At 43.7% G+C, this 20,219-nt stretch overlaps 1 protein-coding gene across 7 annotated transcripts in view; it reads right to left on the bottom strand.

Moving 5' to 3' along the window:
* Nucleotides 1-1,927: 1,927 nt before the first annotated feature.
* TANC2 (tetratricopeptide repeat, ankyrin repeat and coiled-coil containing 2) overlaps nt 1,928-20,219 on the bottom strand; it is a 479,564-nt gene continuing 461,272 nt past the window's right edge. For all 7 annotated transcript variants that reach the window (XM_044297175.1, XM_044297173.1, XM_044297174.1 and 4 more), the window contains 8 exons: nt 20,078-20,211; nt 19,862-19,985; nt 18,970-19,145; nt 18,718-18,850; nt 16,342-16,433; nt 13,557-13,703; nt 7,653-7,753; nt 1,928-6,961 (listed from right to left, as the gene is read on the bottom strand). In XM_044297175.1, the coding sequence (XP_044153110.1) occupies nt 5,041-6,961; nt 7,653-7,753; nt 13,557-13,703; nt 16,342-16,433; nt 18,718-18,850; nt 18,970-19,145; nt 19,862-19,985; nt 20,078-20,211 (2,828 nt within the window). In that variant the 3' untranslated portion in view covers nt 1,928-5,040. The remainder of the gene's footprint in view (nt 6,962-7,652; nt 7,754-13,556; nt 13,704-16,341; nt 16,434-18,717; nt 18,851-18,969; nt 19,146-19,861; nt 19,986-20,077; nt 20,212-20,219) is intronic.

Genomic DNA, 20,219 nt, shown 5'->3' on the forward strand with positions numbered 1-20,219 from the left:
ATACTACCCAATAGCAATATGGCACGGAAACCTATGCGCTGTCTGGGTACCTTCCCTGGCACCTGTTTATTTAAAGAGAACAGCTTTTACAGTCTAGAATTGTATGCATCAGGGAACGCACCAAAGTATAAAACATATTTCCTTTGATGTCTGCAGATTCTACTGCTGACAACAATCAGCAAATTTGTATTTACTGTAAGTGAATGGCGCTGAGCTGCAATACCATACCCAACCTGTGGACTAGTGCTGTTTTTGGAAGGAAGAAGCCATTTTTTCTAGTCCTGGCCACCCTCTTTAATTGTGGATAGGGATGAGCGAATCGAATAAAGATGTAACATCCGAAGACTATTCACATAATACTTTGAATACTTTATGGAGCGAGTTCGGGAAATGGTTTTTACAGTAGTAATTAATTTATGAAGTTATTATGCAAAGTCTCTCATCGGAGCCAATACATTATAATACTGTACAGAGCGCAGGTGGACAACGAAAACACCGTAATTCAAGGGGTTTTAATACACAGGTATGTATAGGTATCTCTGAAAGCCAGTAAAATGGAATATGAGATTTGCTAGGCAATCGGTGAAAAGTGAAGTGTATCGTCAGACACATCTGCCATTTTTTGGGACTTGATAGTATTGAGGAGGGGGTAAATACTTTTTATAGCTGGATGTTTTTATGGCCAGGACAAACTGCTCATTTAAGAAAAACATTCGCCAGTATCATTCCATTCTCCAAGATGTCTTCTGAGAGCAGTACAAAGACGTTCTATCCCTCCCTGGGAGATCACTGTGCTGTAAGAACATGAACTTATTGTTGTGATTTTGACTCCCCAATTGAATCGATTCACGAAGATTGATTCTCTTGATCGTGCTCGGTCCGGGAAACATGGTCTGTTTGTCAGCTGCATCTCACAGACCGTGTCTTCCCTGACCCAAACTGACTGCATCATAGTTCAGATCGTATTCCTGGTCTATTGTACTGTGCTCATGGTCATGTGAGTTCAGTACAAGAGATCTGTAATCAGGTAGGAACTGACTGTATCATAAATCAGTATGATGCAGTTAGTTTGAATCAGGGGAGCGGTAGCCGGTCTGGGAGATACAGCCAACACACAGATCGCCTCTCCTGGCCTGAGCACGCTCATGTGAATCAGCCCTAATTATACACCTCCACTGTTGCTTATAAATAATAGTGTCATTTAAATTATAGACAACCCCATTCAGATTGGGGCCAGCTCCCGGCATCCCCAGCAAAAAGCTGATACTGCAAGTGGAGGCTGGTGCCAGACAGACATTTCCCATGCTGTAAGGGACATGTAGTGTTGTATGGCCACCAAAGCAGGTTTCCATTGTGTGTGGCAGACCACCCTTTAATAAGGACTGCATGCCCTACTACTGTCTTAATTAGAAAACTATTTACTACCATAAATGTATTAGTAAAGCAAAATTAAAGGGGTTCTCCGGGCTTTTAATATTGATGACCTATCCTCAGGATAGGTCATCAATATCAGATCGGCAGGGGTCTGACACCCGGTACCCCCGCCGATCAGCTGTTTGAAGAGGAGGCGCGCGCCGTGCCAGCGCTGCCTCCTCTACACGGTTTACCTTCCTGCCGTCACCTCTGCAGCGGTGAGCAGGTGTAATTACACCTAACCGTCCCATTAATTTCAATAGGAGCGATCAGTCCCATTGAAAGGAATGGGACGGCTTGCGTGTAATTACACCTGCTCACCGCTGCAGAGGCGACGGCGAGAAGGTAAACAGTGAAGAGGTGACAGCGTTGGCACGGCGCGCGCCTTCTCTTCAAACAGCTGATTGGCGGGGGTGTCGGGTCCCTGCTGATCTGATATTGATGACCTATTCTGAGGATATGTCATTATCAATATTAAAAGCCCGGAGAACCCCTTTAATTTGGCCTGTTTTGGGCCTTAAGCTAATTTTTCATCATCACATTCCAAGAGCTATAACTTTTTTATTTTTCCATCAATGCAGCCGTATGAGGGCTTTTTTTGCGGCATCATTTTGGGGTACCCATAACTTACTGATTAACATTTATTACCTCTTTCTGGTGGGCGGGGATAGAAGAAAAAACAGCAATATAGTGACTTCGTTTTTATGTTCTAAATTTTGCATGTGCTGTGCACAGACATTGGCACCCCACAATTTCATTTATGCCAATGAGAGACAGAGGGAGTCCGCTCCCTCTGTAACCACTTAGATACCACGCTCGCTATTGACTGTGGCATCTAAGGGCTTGAACAGTGTAAATGACCACTTCTGCCAATCGGGACTGTGCCCTCACTCTCCGCTGCACAGGATACCCATGCAGCGCATACACAAGGCCACTGTAAAAAGGCGGCATACTCTAAGGCCCCTTAGTGACCACCGTAAAAAGGTGCATTGATGGTCACTAAGGAGTCAAAAGTGATAACCAATATGGTTATTCACTTTTGCAAAAATGTTCACTGCAACTGTGTAGAAAAATGCCAATACTTGTGGAAGAACAATAAAAATGTCAGCATTTGCAGACAAATTTTCCTGATAATGCTTTGGTACGTCCCCTTTTTTAACATACAATTACTGAATACAACCTACCCCCCACTAATTTCTTTATGGTGTATGGAAATTAGACTTGTCCTAAAATATCATGGAACTGAAGTGGTTTTATTCTTAGGTCTTCCTTCTGGTAGAAAGTGTCATCAAATTGTGGCCCTGCAGTAAAGATGCCTCAGAACACGTAAGCCCTTCTTGTTGAACCTCTGATTGCAGGCAACCAAGAACGCTTAGGATAACCTGCTGCTGTCTGTGGAAAGGTAACTAGACACCTGAGAAAACTGATGCTTCCAAGCTGAAAACCATGTTGGGGCTGGAGCTGTATCTGTGTCATGAAGATGGCCGCATGTGGCTCTTTCATCCCTTGGTTTATGCATCAGGTCTGGGCAGATTATTTACCAGTAAAATAATCCACTCCATCTGTCTGTCTAGACCATGTTTACCTGTCCTAGGACACCAGACTGCTGGTGACGTCCTGGATCTTGTTTCACAAACCCCTTCCTTTCAAAAATATTTTAGTCAAAGTCTAGAAGTAGAAAAAAGGAGCTGTCACTAAACATCAGCACACCATATTCAGTATTCTTCTGAGGACACCAAAATCTAAATTTTGCAAGTAATTTAGATAGTATTATTGTCCTTTGTTACACTGTGCTTTTGTGACAGACTGAATTTTGTGATTCAGGAAATCGTGTGTCTAACTGTAGGTAAATTTATACTGGTCAACTGGGATTTCTCCTGGCTTAAGGTGCTTCCAGCACTATTTATTTCCGTTCTTCTGCTCAGTTATGGGAATGAAAATAATGGAAGTTCTGGATTCGGCACATGATTGACAGGAACAGCGCCTAACAGATCCCATTAACTATAATGGGATCCGTTAGGTTTCCACGTGGGAGGTGTTTTTTTTCGCATATAGGACTTTTCTCTCCACTATTTTTGACAAACTGTGTGAAGGAGGTCCTGACACTGATCTGAACATAGTCTTAGGCTGCAGCTACATTTTAGCATCCACAAGACCCATTACCCCTGCATGGTTATAGTAAACCAAACGTAGATCAACATAGGGTTCTATGCAAGTTGGTTCACTTGAACCACAGGGCGTCCAAATCTTGTGACTGATAAGGTCACTAAAATGTGGCCATGGGCATCTGAATGTGGCCAAAGACTGAACAAACACAACAGGTAGGTGAGGTATAAAATGAACACTGTTCCTCTCTCTTACCTGTTAGATTTGATCTTGTAGGAGGAGAATGCTCTCCATTTTAACAGAGGTGTATGACCCTGACCTAAAGGTTCCCATACTTTCAAAAGCTATGTCTCCTGACTTCCCCATACACACTTGGCTAAGCCGTGTGTGTGTGTTTTCAATGGGGAGAGAGGACAAAGCTAATTCCAGAACCTTCTGGCAGTGACTTTTTACTAGGAAGAATAAAAGAATAGGGTATTGAAATTCAATACGCCGATCCTTCTTTCCCCCAACATCATCTCTTGGGGAAGAGTCGGGAGCTCCCCATATACATTAGAGTGTTGGCCAGTCCTTCCAACAATAGTCTTATGTGTACAGTGTACATATGTCAAGGCAAACTATAAAGTGGCCTCCCGACGTGTCACAGTATTACAGAATTTGGTTGTGGCTTATCACAACCCTACAATGTGAGTGCAATATAATTTAAGCTGCAAGTAACATCCTTTGGTGCATCTCAACTATACTACGCTATATAGCGCCCAGCGCTGTCCTCTTTCTGTTCCTTTGTGAGTACAGACTTGTCCGCATGATTTGCTCCATCACCATTTAGTCTATGTCACAAGATATCACATTTGTCTACATTTCTTACACAGACACCAATTAGAAAGACTGGGGTTTGTGATGCAAGAACCAGACCCAGTAATAACATCATAAAAATAAAAAAAATCACACTACATGTAGACATATAGTTAAAAGTCTGTTGTGGAGCAATGACATGTAAGTTTAATGTTACAATGTATAGAGCCCTTTGTTTACTGATTTCCAGATCCTTATTGTGCCGCATGTGGCCTTTGTTTTTCCATGTTCCCAACGTGCAGGGTTATAAGCAAGCCTGAAGCATACTGCCTGCTAAAGTATGAAGAAAACATGGTCTCACTCCAACTAGGATTAGAGGGGCCCAGGTCTGCAGGAATATCCTAGTGACTTAAGTGCAATTACTTGAAATTGAAATATAAAATCCCAAATTAACTTGGGAGGTTGGGAAAGCAGACAAAGTGTCCATAAACATAGTCTGGGGACCCAAACTGTTCATTGCTAAACATAGCACAACCTAAAGTACTAAAAGACCAGCTCTACCCAATGGGATGGGTCAGAGGAGAACACTACAGGGACTGGGAGAGGAGTCTGAAACCTTTAAGAAAAGTTGCTCAATTACCAGTTTTTTTTTAGGGAGGTATTCATATAGCGAAGGAAAAGAGTTGTATCGGAAAAAAGGGAACAGGGATGGGAAACTATATTGTCCTACACATTAGACTCCACGAAGGGTCTCTTTGGTTTGATGGGCGAAGTCTGGCCCTGCCGAGAGTCCCGAGACAGTTGCCTGTACAGGTTGTCCTGGTAAGCCTGTGCAACAGGCAGTGTTCTGGCCACCTTGACATCAGGATAGGAGGAGGCCTGTGTGACTCTCTCCAATATGTCCCCTCGAGAGCCATTAGCCAGCACACCATGCGGACCGTAGTAGTCGTCTTCAAGCAGATGCCCATTCTGTGCATTGTTGGTTTTGTTATAAAAGGCGATGTTGCTGATAGAGGAAGGGGGACTGAAGGATTCTTGTTGGGGCATGATGCCAGGAGATGTAGGACTGAGAACAGTATCAACAGAGGAGACAGCCCATGTCCGACTCTGCTGATGGTGGTGGGGATACTGTTGAGTCCGTGCTGTCTTGTCAATTATACCCATAAAGGGGGTGGTCCTAGAGCGTGTTGGCTCACTAGGGTAACCTCCTTGGGGTGGGGATACAGGAGATAACTCATCACAGAGTCTTTCATATGCTGGCTTAAGTGGGATCTCCATCTGTTGTATGGATGCAGATGGTCGGAAAGTGGCAGACAGGTTGGAAGAGGATGAAATACTGTTGCTAGATGGAGAAAAACGAAGTCCTACACTTTGTGAGTGTAATAGTGGTCTTGGAGTAGGTGGGTGAGGCTTGATTTCTGCAGGATTAATACTCACAGGCCTTCTTATAAGATGGGAAACTTCTGGGGAACCTAGTTGGCTTTGCTGGCGCTCAAGATCCAGCTTGGTGTGACATACTGGATAATATGATGCAGACTGACTACGGCCAATTTGAGGAGTCTGGTTATATCTCATGCCACCTCGATAGGCTGAAGTTGGCCGCTGGGGTATGTCTTCCTTGGCAATTCCACCATGCTGGCAAATGGCTCCTGCACTCAAACTGGCCTGCACATGCTGCATTGGACGTCCATCAGCTATAAGACCACCAAGGGAGGCTTGATATACTAATCGGCTTTGACTCATCTCTCCAGATGATGTCTGGTATTTACTAGCCATACCATGTGCCACCTGTCCATATGTACCTCCAGAAATTACTGCACTAGAGTGTACTGAAGAACTGGGTTGGTTGCTACGTACAATTTGTGCCTTAGCTGGCTGTAATCTGTGTGCAGGTTGTGGAACTGCAGTGGGAAGCTGTGACATTTGGAAAGACCGCTGAGATATCTTAGACAGTGGAGACTTTGGTCTTCCAGGATGCTGACTAACACATGGCTCTTGCTGATACCTAACTGGAGAACCAGACTGTTGTCTATACATACCAATACTTTCGCTAGGAGGGCTAGCTCTATACTGAGGGGCCCGTCTTAATGGCGAGGGTGGTGGGCTAGGGTAGTCCATGACCTGACCTCCTACAGGAGGTGGACTAAAGCGGTAGGAAGAACTCTGATGAGCAGGAGATGTTTGGGGAGGACTAGGACGATAGTGAGAGTTCTGGTGTGTTGGAGAGAGGGATGGAGATGTGGATTGATAACCTTGCCGTGTAGGAGAGCCAACAGAGCTGTTTGATCGAAAGTCAAATACTTGGTGCGAGCCTGACATATAGCTAGAATCCCGATGAGCAGGAGACTGTGGAGGACTTTGCAAGCCTGGAAGGCCCTGACATTGTCTTACTTCACTCTGCAATCCTACAGGAACACTGTCTAAGTCCTGTTCCAGGTACTCTTCCTCATAGATGTCTTCCTGGTTAGAATCTATGTCTTCATTTTGTACTTCTGCCTCTGGTTCATCTTGAAGCTCCTGGACCTCTTCCTCTTGTTGGACTTGCCTGCATTCCTCTTCCACTCTCATAAGAAGCCGCTGGATCTCTCGATTGTTTGGGCAGAGCTGGATTGCTTCATTCAGGTCTTCCAAGGCTTCTGTAAATTGTCTTTAAATGTGAATATAAAACAATTTATTAAGACATAAGTAAAAAAAAGCTTGAACATATATTTCATCAGAGAAAGGGCCCTTTTACATGGGCTAGAGATGATAATTATGGGGATGAACATTTGTACATACCCTTGTTCCTGATAATTGCCCTGTGTATCAGTGCCGCTGTTCACACAACAAACACCTTGTTTGTTGGGTGATTGCATCTTTTATGTGGAACCTAAAATCCAACTTTGTTGGCAACACATTATCCGGTATAAACAGGAATGTATTGCCAATGAACGAGGAAGCTGCATGAAGACGAACGACACAGACAATAGTAACAATCCCAATCATTAAAGTATGTAAGGGCAGCTTACAAGTGGGCAATGATCGGGAACATATATAAGATATGTTGGACAGTGTGGAGCTGGACCTAACATAGCTAGTGGTGGGAACATATATGTGTAATCGTTGCTACTTTGCACTTGCAATCTGTTGTATTTTTTTTAGGTATACTGTATGAATTATGACATACCCTTTTGACTTAGGAATGCAGGGGAGGCTTTATCACATCAGAATCACCAAGACCTAACTGTCTGTATTTTAAAAAAAATATTTTTCACCTCATTTGGCAATTTTGAAGCATTTGTAGATTGCTGCGTGCACAGGGATTTTATATTATTGGGATGGATCCAGTTTAGTCTTACCTGCTGCTCCGTTTGGCCCTTGCTCGAGCATAGAACGCCTCATATGACTTTGGTTTCAATTCCAATGCCTTGGTAGCAAATTCCTCTGCCATTCCAAAGTCCTGCAACATCAAACAGTGTTGTGATGTCAATGTTTTTCCATAACAGTTTGGCGTACAGCAAAAAAGAATAACCAGCAGAAAATCACTGCACACGAGGAAAGCAAAGAAAGACGATGATAAAAAAGAGATTATAATAATCTGAATAACAAGAGGGAAGGACATCACATCACATAGAGGGAAGGACAAAAATAACAGATCATTCATATAATGATCAAAAAAGTCAGAGATGACTATTTTGTAAACTTGTTAAAAGCCCTAACAAACATTTATTTCCATGACTGTTTTTGCAGGATGAGTTGTAGTTCTTATTTTTTGTCACTATCCTTTAGCACTTTCATGAGACCACATCACAAAATAAGAAAAATGGTACTAGCTAACCATACATGATGTGCAAAGCTGCTGCTCATGATCCATATCTGAAAGGTAACTTCATCAAAACACACAAGTCCATTTTAACTCCTTAACAGTGTGTATTGGGACACTTTTCTTGATTTTATTTAGCTAAAATGTCTAAAAACTTACATTCTTTATCCTATAAGTAATAAATTGACACTAAAATACAGTATCAGAATGGGTTTTCTATTTTGTTTCTTTTATGTAATATTCATAGTGTTGGGTGATTGTGTGGCTTTGGTAAGAGTTTGTATATACAGTGGTCCCTCAAGATACAATGGCCTCAGGATACAATAATTTCAACATACAATGGTCTTATCTGGCACATCATCAGTTGAAACTAGACTCAACATACAATGCCTCAGACTCCGATCCAACAAATCAAGGCCACGTCCCTGGTAAAATAGCAGTATTACCGTATTTTTCGCTTTATAAGACGCACCCAGTTTTCACCCAGGAGGAAACTGGAGAAAAAAATAATTTGAACTAAAAAATATGGGTGGATTCCTATGGATGTGGGGGGTTATAGTCATATTTAAAATAAACACTGTTCTGTAATAGTCATGTGTCTATATTAAATATGACTATAACCCCCCTCATCCATAGGAATCCACCCATATATTGCAGTACATGGGTGGATTTCTATGGATGAGGGGGGTTGTAGTCATATTTAATATAGACACATGACTATTACAGAAGTGTTTATTTTAAATGTGACTATAACCCCCCACATCCATAGAAATTCACCCATGTACTGCAGTATATGGGTGGATTTCTATGGATGATGGGGGTTAAAGTCATATTTGGCACACAGTTTTTAATTATGGTACCATAAATTGCCTTAAGATGTCCTCACCTTGGGACTTAGAAAGCAATCTATGGTACCCAGAGGGGGGTTGGGGTATGTCATGTGGCACTGAACAGTATACCGGTAGCTGATTGGTGGAGGAAGGGGGAGCAGGACTCACCACCAATCAGCACCGGACAAGTAGAGTAGGGGTGAGTAGAAACTGCCCAGGGGGAGAGGAGAAACTGCCTGGGGGAGAAGAGAAACTGCCTGCCTGGGGGGAAGAGGAGAAAGTGTGTGTGTGTGTGGGGGGGGGGGGGGGGGGTCTGGAGAGGAGGAGAAAGTGTCAGGACCTGTACTTGGATACAGCAGGCTGGCGGCACTACATGGCATACAGAGATGCCGCCAGCCTGCAGACAGTTATGGTACCGGTCTGGACACTCCAGGACCAGCTCACATGGAGGAAATCGGGCGCAGCACTTGGTCATCAGTGAAACAGCCAGCCTCTGCTTAGTGCCGTAATGTATGCACGGGCTGGCGGCTTCACTAAAAGGTACCGTGAGTGCTGCCCGCCAGCCCGTCCTCCCGCCCGTTCTCCCATTGTTTTATGGCAGCTCAGGAGCAGTTAGTGAGAGCTCCTGAGCTGCATTAAGTTACACATTTGGGCCACATTCGTTTTATAAGACGCACTAACTTTTTCCCTCCACTTTGGAGGGGGGAAAAGTGCGTCTTATAAAGCGGAAAATACGAATACTAAATTATTACTAAAATGGAAAATCTGCCAAAAAAGGGAAATTTTGAAATTGTATCTCTATTTTCCATTAATTCTTGTGGAACACCTAAAGGGTTAACAAAGTTTATAAAAATCAGTTTTGAATACCTTGAGGGGTGTAGTTTATAGAATGGGGTCAATTTTGGGTGGTTTCTATTATGTAAGCCTCGAAAAGTGACTTCAGACCTGAACTGGTCCCCCAAAAAATTGGGTTTTTGAAAATTTCTGAAAAATTTCAAGATTTGCTTTTAAACTTCTAAGCCTTGTAACATCCCCAAAAAATAAAATATAATTCCCAAAATGATCCAAACATGAAGTAGACATATGGGGAATGTAAAGTAATAACTATTTTTGGAGGTATTACTATGTATTATAGAAGTAGAGAAATTGAAACTTGTAAATTTGGTATTTTTAATTTATTTTTTTATATTTGGTATTTTTTTTATAAATAAAAATGTTGGGTTTTTTTACTTCATTTTACCAGTGTTATGAAGTACAATATGTAACAAAAAAAGCTTAGAATGGCCTGGATAAGTCAAAGCGTTTTAAAGTTATCAGCACTTAAAGTGACACTGGTCAGATTTGCAAAGAATGGCCAAGTCCAGAAGGTGAAATAGAGCAGAGTCCTTAAGGGGTTAAAGAGGACCTGTCACCACTCCTGACATTCCTGTTTTAATAGTTTTATGCATCCCCCATGTAATAACCATTCTGGAGCATCTATTCTTATGTCTGTATGTTGTGCCATTCCTTTATTATTCCTACTAGAAGTTATGAATGAATTGCTGTCATTCTGCAGTAAGGGTACACATGGGTGGTAACCAGTTCGGGGGGTGTCTCTGCACAGACTCACTCTATCCAATCAGTGCTACCATTTTCAGACTGTGCAGAGACACACCCCAACTGGTTACCTCCCCTCTGTACCCTTACTGCAGACTGCTAGCAATTCATTCATAACTTCTAGTACAAATAATAAAGCGATGGCACAACATACAGACATAAGAATAGATGCTCCAGAATTGTTATTACATGGGGAATGCATGTAGCCATTAAAATAGGCATGTCAGGAGTGGTGACAGGTCCTCTTTAAAGTTACTATCAGATGCAAGCAAGATTAATAGCAACTACTGGATTCAAGTAGACTATTGACAGTACTTTTTTGGGAATATATGAAAATCCTTTATTTCATATTGGTTATAGCAATTTATTAGTCAAATGAGACTGGAGTGTATCAGTAGGATTTATGGTTAACCCCTTCCCTTGGTATGAATATTAAGGCAATTTTTTTTTTGAATTTTTGGGATTGTCGCCTTTATTTTTCCGACGCAGCCATATGAGTGCGCATTTTTTTTGCGGGACATGTTGTAGTGTTTAATGGCACCATTTTGGGGTATACAAAACTTACTGATTAACCTTTTTTTCAAAGAAGCACTTCCACAAAAATGTTTATTCTCTGACCTGTTACAAAGGTACATGAGTAATCTGTAGTGAAGGTACAACCTCCCTTCTAATCCTCAGCTGTGTCATGTGACCAACATTAACTCTCCAAATAACACAGCATCTTATGTTTATATAGACAGTTTCTATATGTATTCCTATGGGAGCCTGAATATCAGTATCATAGGAATGAATAGAGAAACTGACTTCATGTCCTGTGTCAATTGGAAATGCAGTGTGCTGGTCACATAATACAGCTAAGGATCAGCAGGGAGGTTATAACTACCTTCACTACATTACATTATGCACCTTTCTAATGGAACAGAAAATAAATATTTTTGTGGTAGTGCTTCTTTAAAGTGGTTTTCCGGGATTAAACTTTTATGTTCCATTAAACATGCCCTGGCCATACTAACATATATCTAATATAGTTGTATTACCTATTCTGCTCCATTTGCTCACTTTACAAACAAGTCATGTAAACTGGTTTGTCGACAGTCACATGCTTCCCCCCACGCCTCGAGCTGCACTGCCTGTCACACAGTTGACTCCCAGCCGGCACTGCTCCTTCTACGATGTGTGACAGTACATCTTGCAGCTCCTGGAGAGAGCCGGCTGCTTAGGTGAATGGTGAAGTGGTGAGAGGACGGCTTCCTGCTTCACCATTACAATCAGCTGTCTCTGCGTCTTATGGACACAGAACCAGCTGAGAGAGACACATAGCTCAGCCAAGCAGCATCTAACAGAGCGCTAATACACAGTGGGGACAAGTCAAGGATAAGGAGGGAGGCGGATCCGTCTTTAAAATGCTTTCAGTGTTACTATGGCACCCAGGACGCTATTAAAGTCCTGGTTGCCATAGTAGGAGCGGGGAGCGGTATACTTACAGTCCGCGCTGCTCCCGGGGCGCTCCAGAGTGACGTCAGAGCGCCCCATCCGCATGGATGACGTGCCATGCGATCACGTCATCTATGTGCGTGGAGCGCCCTGACGTCACTCTGGAGCGCCCCGGGAGCCGCACGGACGGTAAGTATGCTGCTCCCCCGCTCCCCGCTACATTTTACCATGGCTGCCAGGACTTTAGCGTCCCGGCAGCCATGGTAACCATTCAGAAAAAGCTAAACGTCGGATCCGGCAATGCGCCGAAACGACGTTTAGCTTAAGGCCGGATCCGGATCAATGCCTTTCAATGGGCATTAATTCAGGATCCGGCCTTGCGGCAAGTCTTCAGGATTTTTGGCCGGAGCAAAAAGCGCAGCATGCTGCGGTATTTTCTCCGGCCAAAAAACTTTACGTTCCGGAACTGAAGACATCCTGAACGGATTTCACTCCATTCAGAATGCATAAGGATAAAACTGATCAGGATTCTTCCGGCATAGAGCCCCGACGACGGAACTCTATGCCTGAAGAAAAGAACGCAAGTGTGAAAGAGCCCTAAGCTGGTTGAACGTGCTCAATTTAAGTCTTCAACTGCCACCAGCCATATGTTCTGTTAGAAGCTGTGGCAGTTACAGGGAGAGAGCTTCAGCAGAAAGCACATGTCTCTGAGCTGCCAGGCTGAAGATCTAGCAGAACAATGGACAGTGAGATATCTGGATCCATGTGAGGTACAGGGCTGGTTCTTTGTTAGACAGAGATTGATGTAAAATCAGACATCATATAGTACATGACAATCATGGCATAACACGTTAAAGGGGTTGTCCGGGTTCAGAGCTGAACCGGGACATACCTCCATTTTCACCCAGGAAGCCCCCTGACTTGAGCATTGGAGCAGTTCATGCACCGATGCTCTCCTTTGCCCTGCACTAAATCGTGCAGGACAAAGGCATTTTCAAGAGTTCCGGTGACGAACTGGGCTCTCCATGGGACTGCCAGGAAGCCCGGTGACGTCACCGGCACTGATGGGAGGGCTTTAGCACTGCCCTAAGCAGTAAATCTGCTAGGGCAGCACTAAAACACACCCATCAGAGTTGGTGACGTCACGAACACACTGCCGGGTGGAAGTTTCCGCCCGGCAGTGTGTTGTTGTAAACAATAGAGCCCGTTCCCTGGGCGACCTAGCGCAGGGCAAGGGAGCGCATCGGCGCATGAGATGCTCCGATGCTAGCATTAGGGGGGCTGCCTGGGTGAAAATATGGGTATGTCCGGGTACAGCTCTGAACCTGGACAACCCCTTTAAGGGGGTAAACCTTCTGCATTTGAAGGGGATAAAATAATTACTTGACCATAGTAAATTCAAATTATCAGCTGGCACACTGACCACCACAAGTCTCTGCCCTTATTATTCCAAATTCCAACCAGGCACTGTACCATTTATGGATTTGCTAGCAATGCAGTAAATTAGTAATTTTAGTGACTAATTCTACTTTTTGTAGAACACAAGTTGTAAGTTTTATGGTATGAAGAACAACACTTACGTTCATCTTCCGACGACATCGGGACAGGTTGAGTAGAAGTGACACCTTCAGTTCTCGAAAAGTCTTTAAATCTTCTCCAAAGCCCTCCCGAGGAAACTTCTTCATGGCGTACTGGTATCTCTGAGCAGCTTCTTTTACTTTCCCTTTCTAAGGGAGTAAAGAGATTCGATCTCACAAACATTATGTTCTCTAGAAATACAACTACTTCCTGAGCCATTTGAAAATTATGGTCCACTTAAAAATTTTCCCGCCCCCTTTATTACTAAGCTTGCTTCAGGTTGCTTTACCTGTATGGAGCTCATTTATCAATCATTACTGGTGTATTCTCGATGTGTACTGCAAGTGTAGGGCTCTGATGTGATGTGACCAGAGCCTAACCTCTTTATACATTCTTCTATCTTCTTCCTCTACACCATGCCTCCTCCCTCACCCCTTCATCTCTCAGGTTTGTCACTTAAAGGGGGTTGAACTTATCACCTATCAACCGATGGGACATTCACCGAACACAAGAATGGGGTCTGAGTCCCTGAAGAGAATGGCTCGATGGTAGTGAGACTGCCAGATACATGGCTTCCCTTCAACAGTCCCATAAAAATAAATGGAGTGCCAAGGTAGACACGCAACTGTTGGCTCCTACTCTTCGGGATTCTGTTTTCATGATCATGGGGGGTTCCAGCAGTCAGTTCCCCACTGATCAGATAATTATCACCTATCCTGTGTATAAATAAGTTGGGAATAACCCTATTAAAGGGGTTGCCTCCTCAACATCCCACACCCTTGCTGATCAGCTGTTCCCGAGCAGCTCCAGCCTACACAGCTGTGTCCACTGTGTGGTGGATGATGCTGGTTACAGCAGCGCTGATCCCATTGCATTGAATGGGAGCAATGTTACTATAACCAGCAAGTAATGGACAGAGCTGTGCAGTTCTGATGTCCAACTTCCACCAATCAGCTAATGATGGCTTATCCTGAGGATAGGCCATCCATATAAAATGAGAGGACAATCCCTTGAAGGTCCTTTTACATGGGACAACTTTGTATACCAATGACAACTAGTTGGCAGTTTGAAAAGTCATGTGGCAGGGATCTGATCGACATTTCTATCAGATTATTCCTCACTAGAGGGCAGGGGGCATCACTGTTACAACACTGGCTGCTGCATGAGCCGTGTACTAGAAGTGATGTCTGGCATTTACTGGTCGCAACGGTGAAAATTTGTAAATGGCATGATGGATAATTTTATTATTTATTGCTGTTATTTTCCATTTTCACTGTTCATTAATTAATACAAATCCTAATAACTACTGGGCTGAAGTTATTTTAACTAAAAGATATTTGCTCTCCTCTTCCCTGCTTCTCATTACTGTCTTAAGGGGTTGTATAGGGTTAAAAAACAGCACCACATATGTACATGGGTTGTCTGGTGTTGCAGCCCAGCTATACTGAAGTGAATGGGGCTGATCTGTAAAATGCAGGAACGGCACTGTTTTCTGAAGAAAGCAGCCGTATTTGTCAAATCCTGTACAACTTTTTTAAGGGGTTCTCCAGGAATGAGTTAAAATAGCCACCAGCAACCTTTCGTAGAATGCCAGCACTTAGAGTTGCCTAGGAAGGGGGGTGGGCAGTAAAGGGACAGGGCTTCATTCAGGGGCAGAATGAAGACTGGGAACTTAAAGTGGCTCTGGAAAAAAATACTTACAAATGTCCCCATTTTGTGGGCAAGTCCAAATTGACAGAAGGCGGGCCACAAGTAGACAGGACCAACAAAAGCAGGCAGACCAGTACCAGTACCTGGCCAGTGGCCATGAGGAGGGCTCAGGAAGCCCCCTGGGCTTCGGCCCACTGGAAATGTTCCCCATAGGGTCTATGGCCAGTTCGCCTCTGGCTTCAATACACAGCTCTACAAATAGTTGGTAATGATGTTGTACTGCCTACGATATGCCATCATGACTGAGCAGCCTGACAGGAAAACTGACCAATATGTAGTACATGCAAGTGAGAGAGCGTAATGTATAGTAACGCTTTACCCCCTCCCCCACCTAGGCAGCTCTGCAAATAGAGGCAACCACTCTTGCTTAAACTGTAGGTCAGGTTGCTTGTGGACATTTTAAATCATTCATCAGAGAACCCCATTAAGGCTACTTTCACTCCTGCGTTTTTCTGTCCGCGATGTGGTGTGGCGCAAGACAGATCCGTCATGACACATAATGTAAGTCAATAGTGGCGGATCCGTTTTCTTGGACACAAAAGAAAACAGATCAGTCCCCCATTGACTTACAATGGTTTTAGAGACTATTTTAGAGATAATACAACTAGATCCATTCAGAACGGATGCAGACGATTGTATTATTATGACGGAAGCGTTTTTGCTGATACATGACGGATCCAGGAGCAAAAGCGCTGGTGTGAAAGTACCCTTAGGCGCATTTACACTGGTCAGTTATCATCTTCACAATTCACTTTTTATAATAATTGGCCAGAAGAAATGAAGATGATCAGTAATGAAAATCGTTGATCTCGACTGATTGTGCTGCTGTAAAAATGATCACTAAATGGCGCTTCGGAGATATTTGCAGTACAATCTCATCAGCCATTGCTGGGCAACAATGCCCTTCCTCAATTGACCTCCCTGCTGGAATCATCCTGGTGGAAATGTACATGAGATTCTTGCAAGTGATTTTACAGACCACCGATTACTGGCCAGTTGTTTGAAAAATCTGTAGTGTGTAAACCAACCTTTACCTTATACATTGTATCTTCCCTAACCCTCCCCTAGTCTTCTCACCTTGTAGAACATGTCGCCCTCTTCCATCAGTTTACTCAGCAGAATGACCATGATGTCTGGTTTGGACGTTGCCATGGCCCAGGTGGCTGGACCTGTAGTGTACAGGATGCATGATGGGTAAAAAAACTAATACAATGCAAGGGAAGAACCAAACAGGAGAGGAAAGAAAAATCAAGAGGAAGAAGAAGATACAACATTGGGAGTCATACAAATGGGAGACAGAGAGGACCAGGTGAAACAAGAGAGACCAGGGCAAGATGCAGAATGGTACAGAGATAAAAATACTGGAACCTGGGGTATAACTATAGCTGAAACCTAAGTGGTCTTAATATACTAAGGAGGGCAACTAGATTTCTGGAGAGGTTGTTGATCCAGGGAGCTATTCTGAATGCCTGATTGGAGACGGGAATTTTTCCCCTGAAATTAGGAAAATTGGCTTCCACCTCATGTTTTTTTTTGCCTTCCTCTGGATTAATTTTTCAGTACAACAGACTGGACGGATGTCTTTTTTCCGCCTTACAAACTATGTTACTATGGCAAGCAAATGATAAAGAAAGAAGTGGACAATGTCCACCACTAAGGGAGAAAAATACATTTTTGGACCATAATTCTGATGACATTTTTCTACCCTCCTTCCAAAGTACAGGAACCCTTCTGCGACGCCACCTCTAGAATGATACTGTGCAAAGAAAAGCTAAGGATGTCTGAAACTCAAACAATGGGATGTGGGATATTAATATATGGGTTATTTACTTAAGGAAATGACTCCGGTCTTCCAGTTTTGTAGGATCATGGGATATTTGAAAGATTATAAAACAAGAGGAGCCATATACAGAAAGGCTTGTGCTACTGATGATTACTTATCCACAACGCCTCTTTCAGGATATTCATGATACACTACAGGTATCAAAGCTGATTATAACACTAATGAGTATTAGGCACTCTTGGCAGGAATAATAAAGCCTCATGCACACGACCGTATGGATTTTGTAGTCTGCACACTGATCCACAAAATACAGATATTGGACATGCACGTTCCACAATATCTGCGGGCCCCATTATTATGGCCCGCAGATATTGGTAAAACGAACAAGAATAGGATATGTTCTATTTTTTTGAAGGACGGACATGTGGACCTACGGATGGGGACAGTACTACACAGTGTGCTGTCAGCTTTTTTTGCAGTCTCGTTAAAATGAATGGGTCTGCATCTAATTCAGCAAAAATGAGGATCAGATGCGGAAAGAAATACTGTTTTGTGCATGAGGCCTAATGAATATATTTTTGTTATCTCGACAGAGCAAGACAACACTATGACCACTAGGGGGACCTAAATCAACATGCAAAGTGAGTATCTGAAGGGAGTTCATGTGCTACCATATCACAATGCATATGGTTGGTGCACTAAATGCTGCTCCTACGTCAGGAGGTTAATGAGTAGCTCAGTTAGTCTTTTAGTGAATGGGCGCTTAGTTAATGTGCATATCTGGTAAGGCATGCGGCGCAAAGCTATGAGCAACGTTCTAACCTTTCGGGCGGCTTGGTAAGGTCTGACAGCCTTAAAGCAGCAAGTAGGGGCGCAATTAGAAAAAAAATATACAACGGGGTGGGGGTGAAGGGGGGGTGACAGAAAAGTGTGAGGTGAGAAATGAGAGTAATAAGACAGGAGGGGCAAAAAGGTGACAGAGAGCAATGCAATATGGTAAGACAAAAAGACACAGTAGAAAGGAGTGGAAAGAACAGGCAGAGGACACCGGAGATTTGTAGCACAGAGAACGGGGGTGGATTGAAGAAAACGGACAAAGGAGTTGTAGAAGACAAAAATTGGAGAGCAAGAAGAAAAAATGGAAGGGGCAAGGTGGTGTCAAAAAGCAATTGTGACAAAAGTAGTGTGAGGGAGCGTGGGGAGTAACAACGGATGGAGTGACGAAGGAGAGAAAACAAACCATGTAGCAGGAGTGAGAAAGCAGCGAGCACAGAAGCTTAATGTCTGAGCAGCAGATAATAAACAAGCAGCAGTGACGAGGGGGACGCAGCTAACCAGTGGCGGACATTACAACACGCAGGAACAGAGATTCTGGCAGCAGTGAAATTAACGAGGAATCTCATTCTGCTAAGCCAATCACTGATTTAGTCAATTGTAAAGGGGCTTGGGGCCGCTGCTGGCCGTCATGCATTCCAGGCTGTACTTAATAGCCGCTTTTCTGGTCTTCGGACCAAACTGAGACACATCCACAATATGCGGCTGAAGCTGACAAGGACATGCAAGCCCGCGTATACTGACATTTAACAGAATGGGAAAGTTAACATCTGGACAACTGTGTTTCCCCCAGAGAGAGGGTGGCAGCGGTTGGAGGTCACTGCACTTTCCCATACCTATTTTGGCCCCTTTCTTCAGAAGGGCTACCACAACGGAAGTGTTCCTGCAGCCCACGGCTCTGTCGAGGGGTCGCATCCCACTGTAGTCCACATGTTCAATCATTGCACCGTGGTCTACCAGGAACTGCACCTGCAGACATACAAAGACCAGCTTTACTAATGCTACGTGACACAAAAAGACGATCCTTAACCACTTTGAATCCAATACAATTTATTATCCATCGTTATCAAAGACAGAATGCCACTTACCACATCAGCATCTCCATAAAAAGCTGCAAGATCAAGCGGTGTGCGCCCATTTTTGTCTGCATGGTCAGTGGCTGCTCCATTTTCCACCAACAACCTCACCACAGCAAGATGCCCTTTGAGGCAGGCCCAGCTGAGAGCTGTCAGTCCCTCTTTGTCCATAAGCCCAATGGAAGACCCTTAAAAGTAGAATCAGTGAAAGGATAGAAATGACACGACCACCTCTTTTTCTCTTCACTGTCACTGCCAAGACTGGAACCGATTTAGTCAAACTTTTATAACATGGCCCACTCAGTGAGGGTAGGGATGCATTTAAGCTGGTCATAGACATGAGATTTTACACACTAGCCTCTAATTTGATGTTGTCTGCCCAATGGTTCAGTTGCCTGTGATTGGTATTCCTGCCTCACTAGCTATTTTTGTGTTCGTTACTCTGGATCGCTGACCTTTTCCCCTTTTTTTTCTGACTTTACCACTGTATTCTGATTTTGCCTCTGACGTGACCTCCTGGATACTGGACACTGTATTGTATTGCTAGTTGGTGACCTCGCCTTTGTCTGCTGACTTGGTCTCTGACGTCCATTCAGAGAACAGCCCAATGAAGGCCCCCGGCGGCTGTTCTCGGAACTGCCTGCTCCCGGTGACCGCATTTGATTTTAGACCGGCTCCCGACACAGGCACAGATAAGGGCTTACCTGTGCATCGCCGGACGGGTGAGTCAAGATGGCAGCCCGCATGTGTTCGCTGGCGAACACTGCGAACTGACAATCACTGAATGTCAGACACTGATAGCATATCTACATGACTGATGTTTAGCGTAAGAAAAAAATAATAATTTAACCCACAATGCTCTGATTCCAATCTAACAGTATTATAAACCTATGTGAACACCAACCTTGTGCCAACAGAAACTCCACAGTGGCTACATGCCCTTCTGATGCAGCGGTCATTAATGGAGTACGACCCTGCTTGTCTGCCATGTTAACATCTGCACCGTGTGTAAGCAGCAGGTCCACAATCTGTTATAAAAAAAAAAAAAAAGTTTGTTCTGTCCTCTCTCTGCTTTTTCTGTCCGTAAGCACCAAGGACAGTAACAAAATTCTGAAATTACCTGCCAGTGTCCTTGTCGTACAGCACTGAATATTGGAACAACACCTCTCCGGTTGGGTTGGGATACAGCTGCTCCTTGTTCAAGAAGTAGGCGGCAAACATCAAGTTTTCCACGACCTGAAGCAGCTGTTAAAGCTGAAATC

Source organism: Bufo gargarizans, chromosome 6, assembly GCF_014858855.1.
Source record: "Bufo gargarizans isolate SCDJY-AF-19 chromosome 6, ASM1485885v1, whole genome shotgun sequence".
In the NCBI taxonomy this organism is placed as follows: domain Eukaryota; kingdom Metazoa; phylum Chordata; class Amphibia; order Anura; family Bufonidae; genus Bufo; species Bufo gargarizans.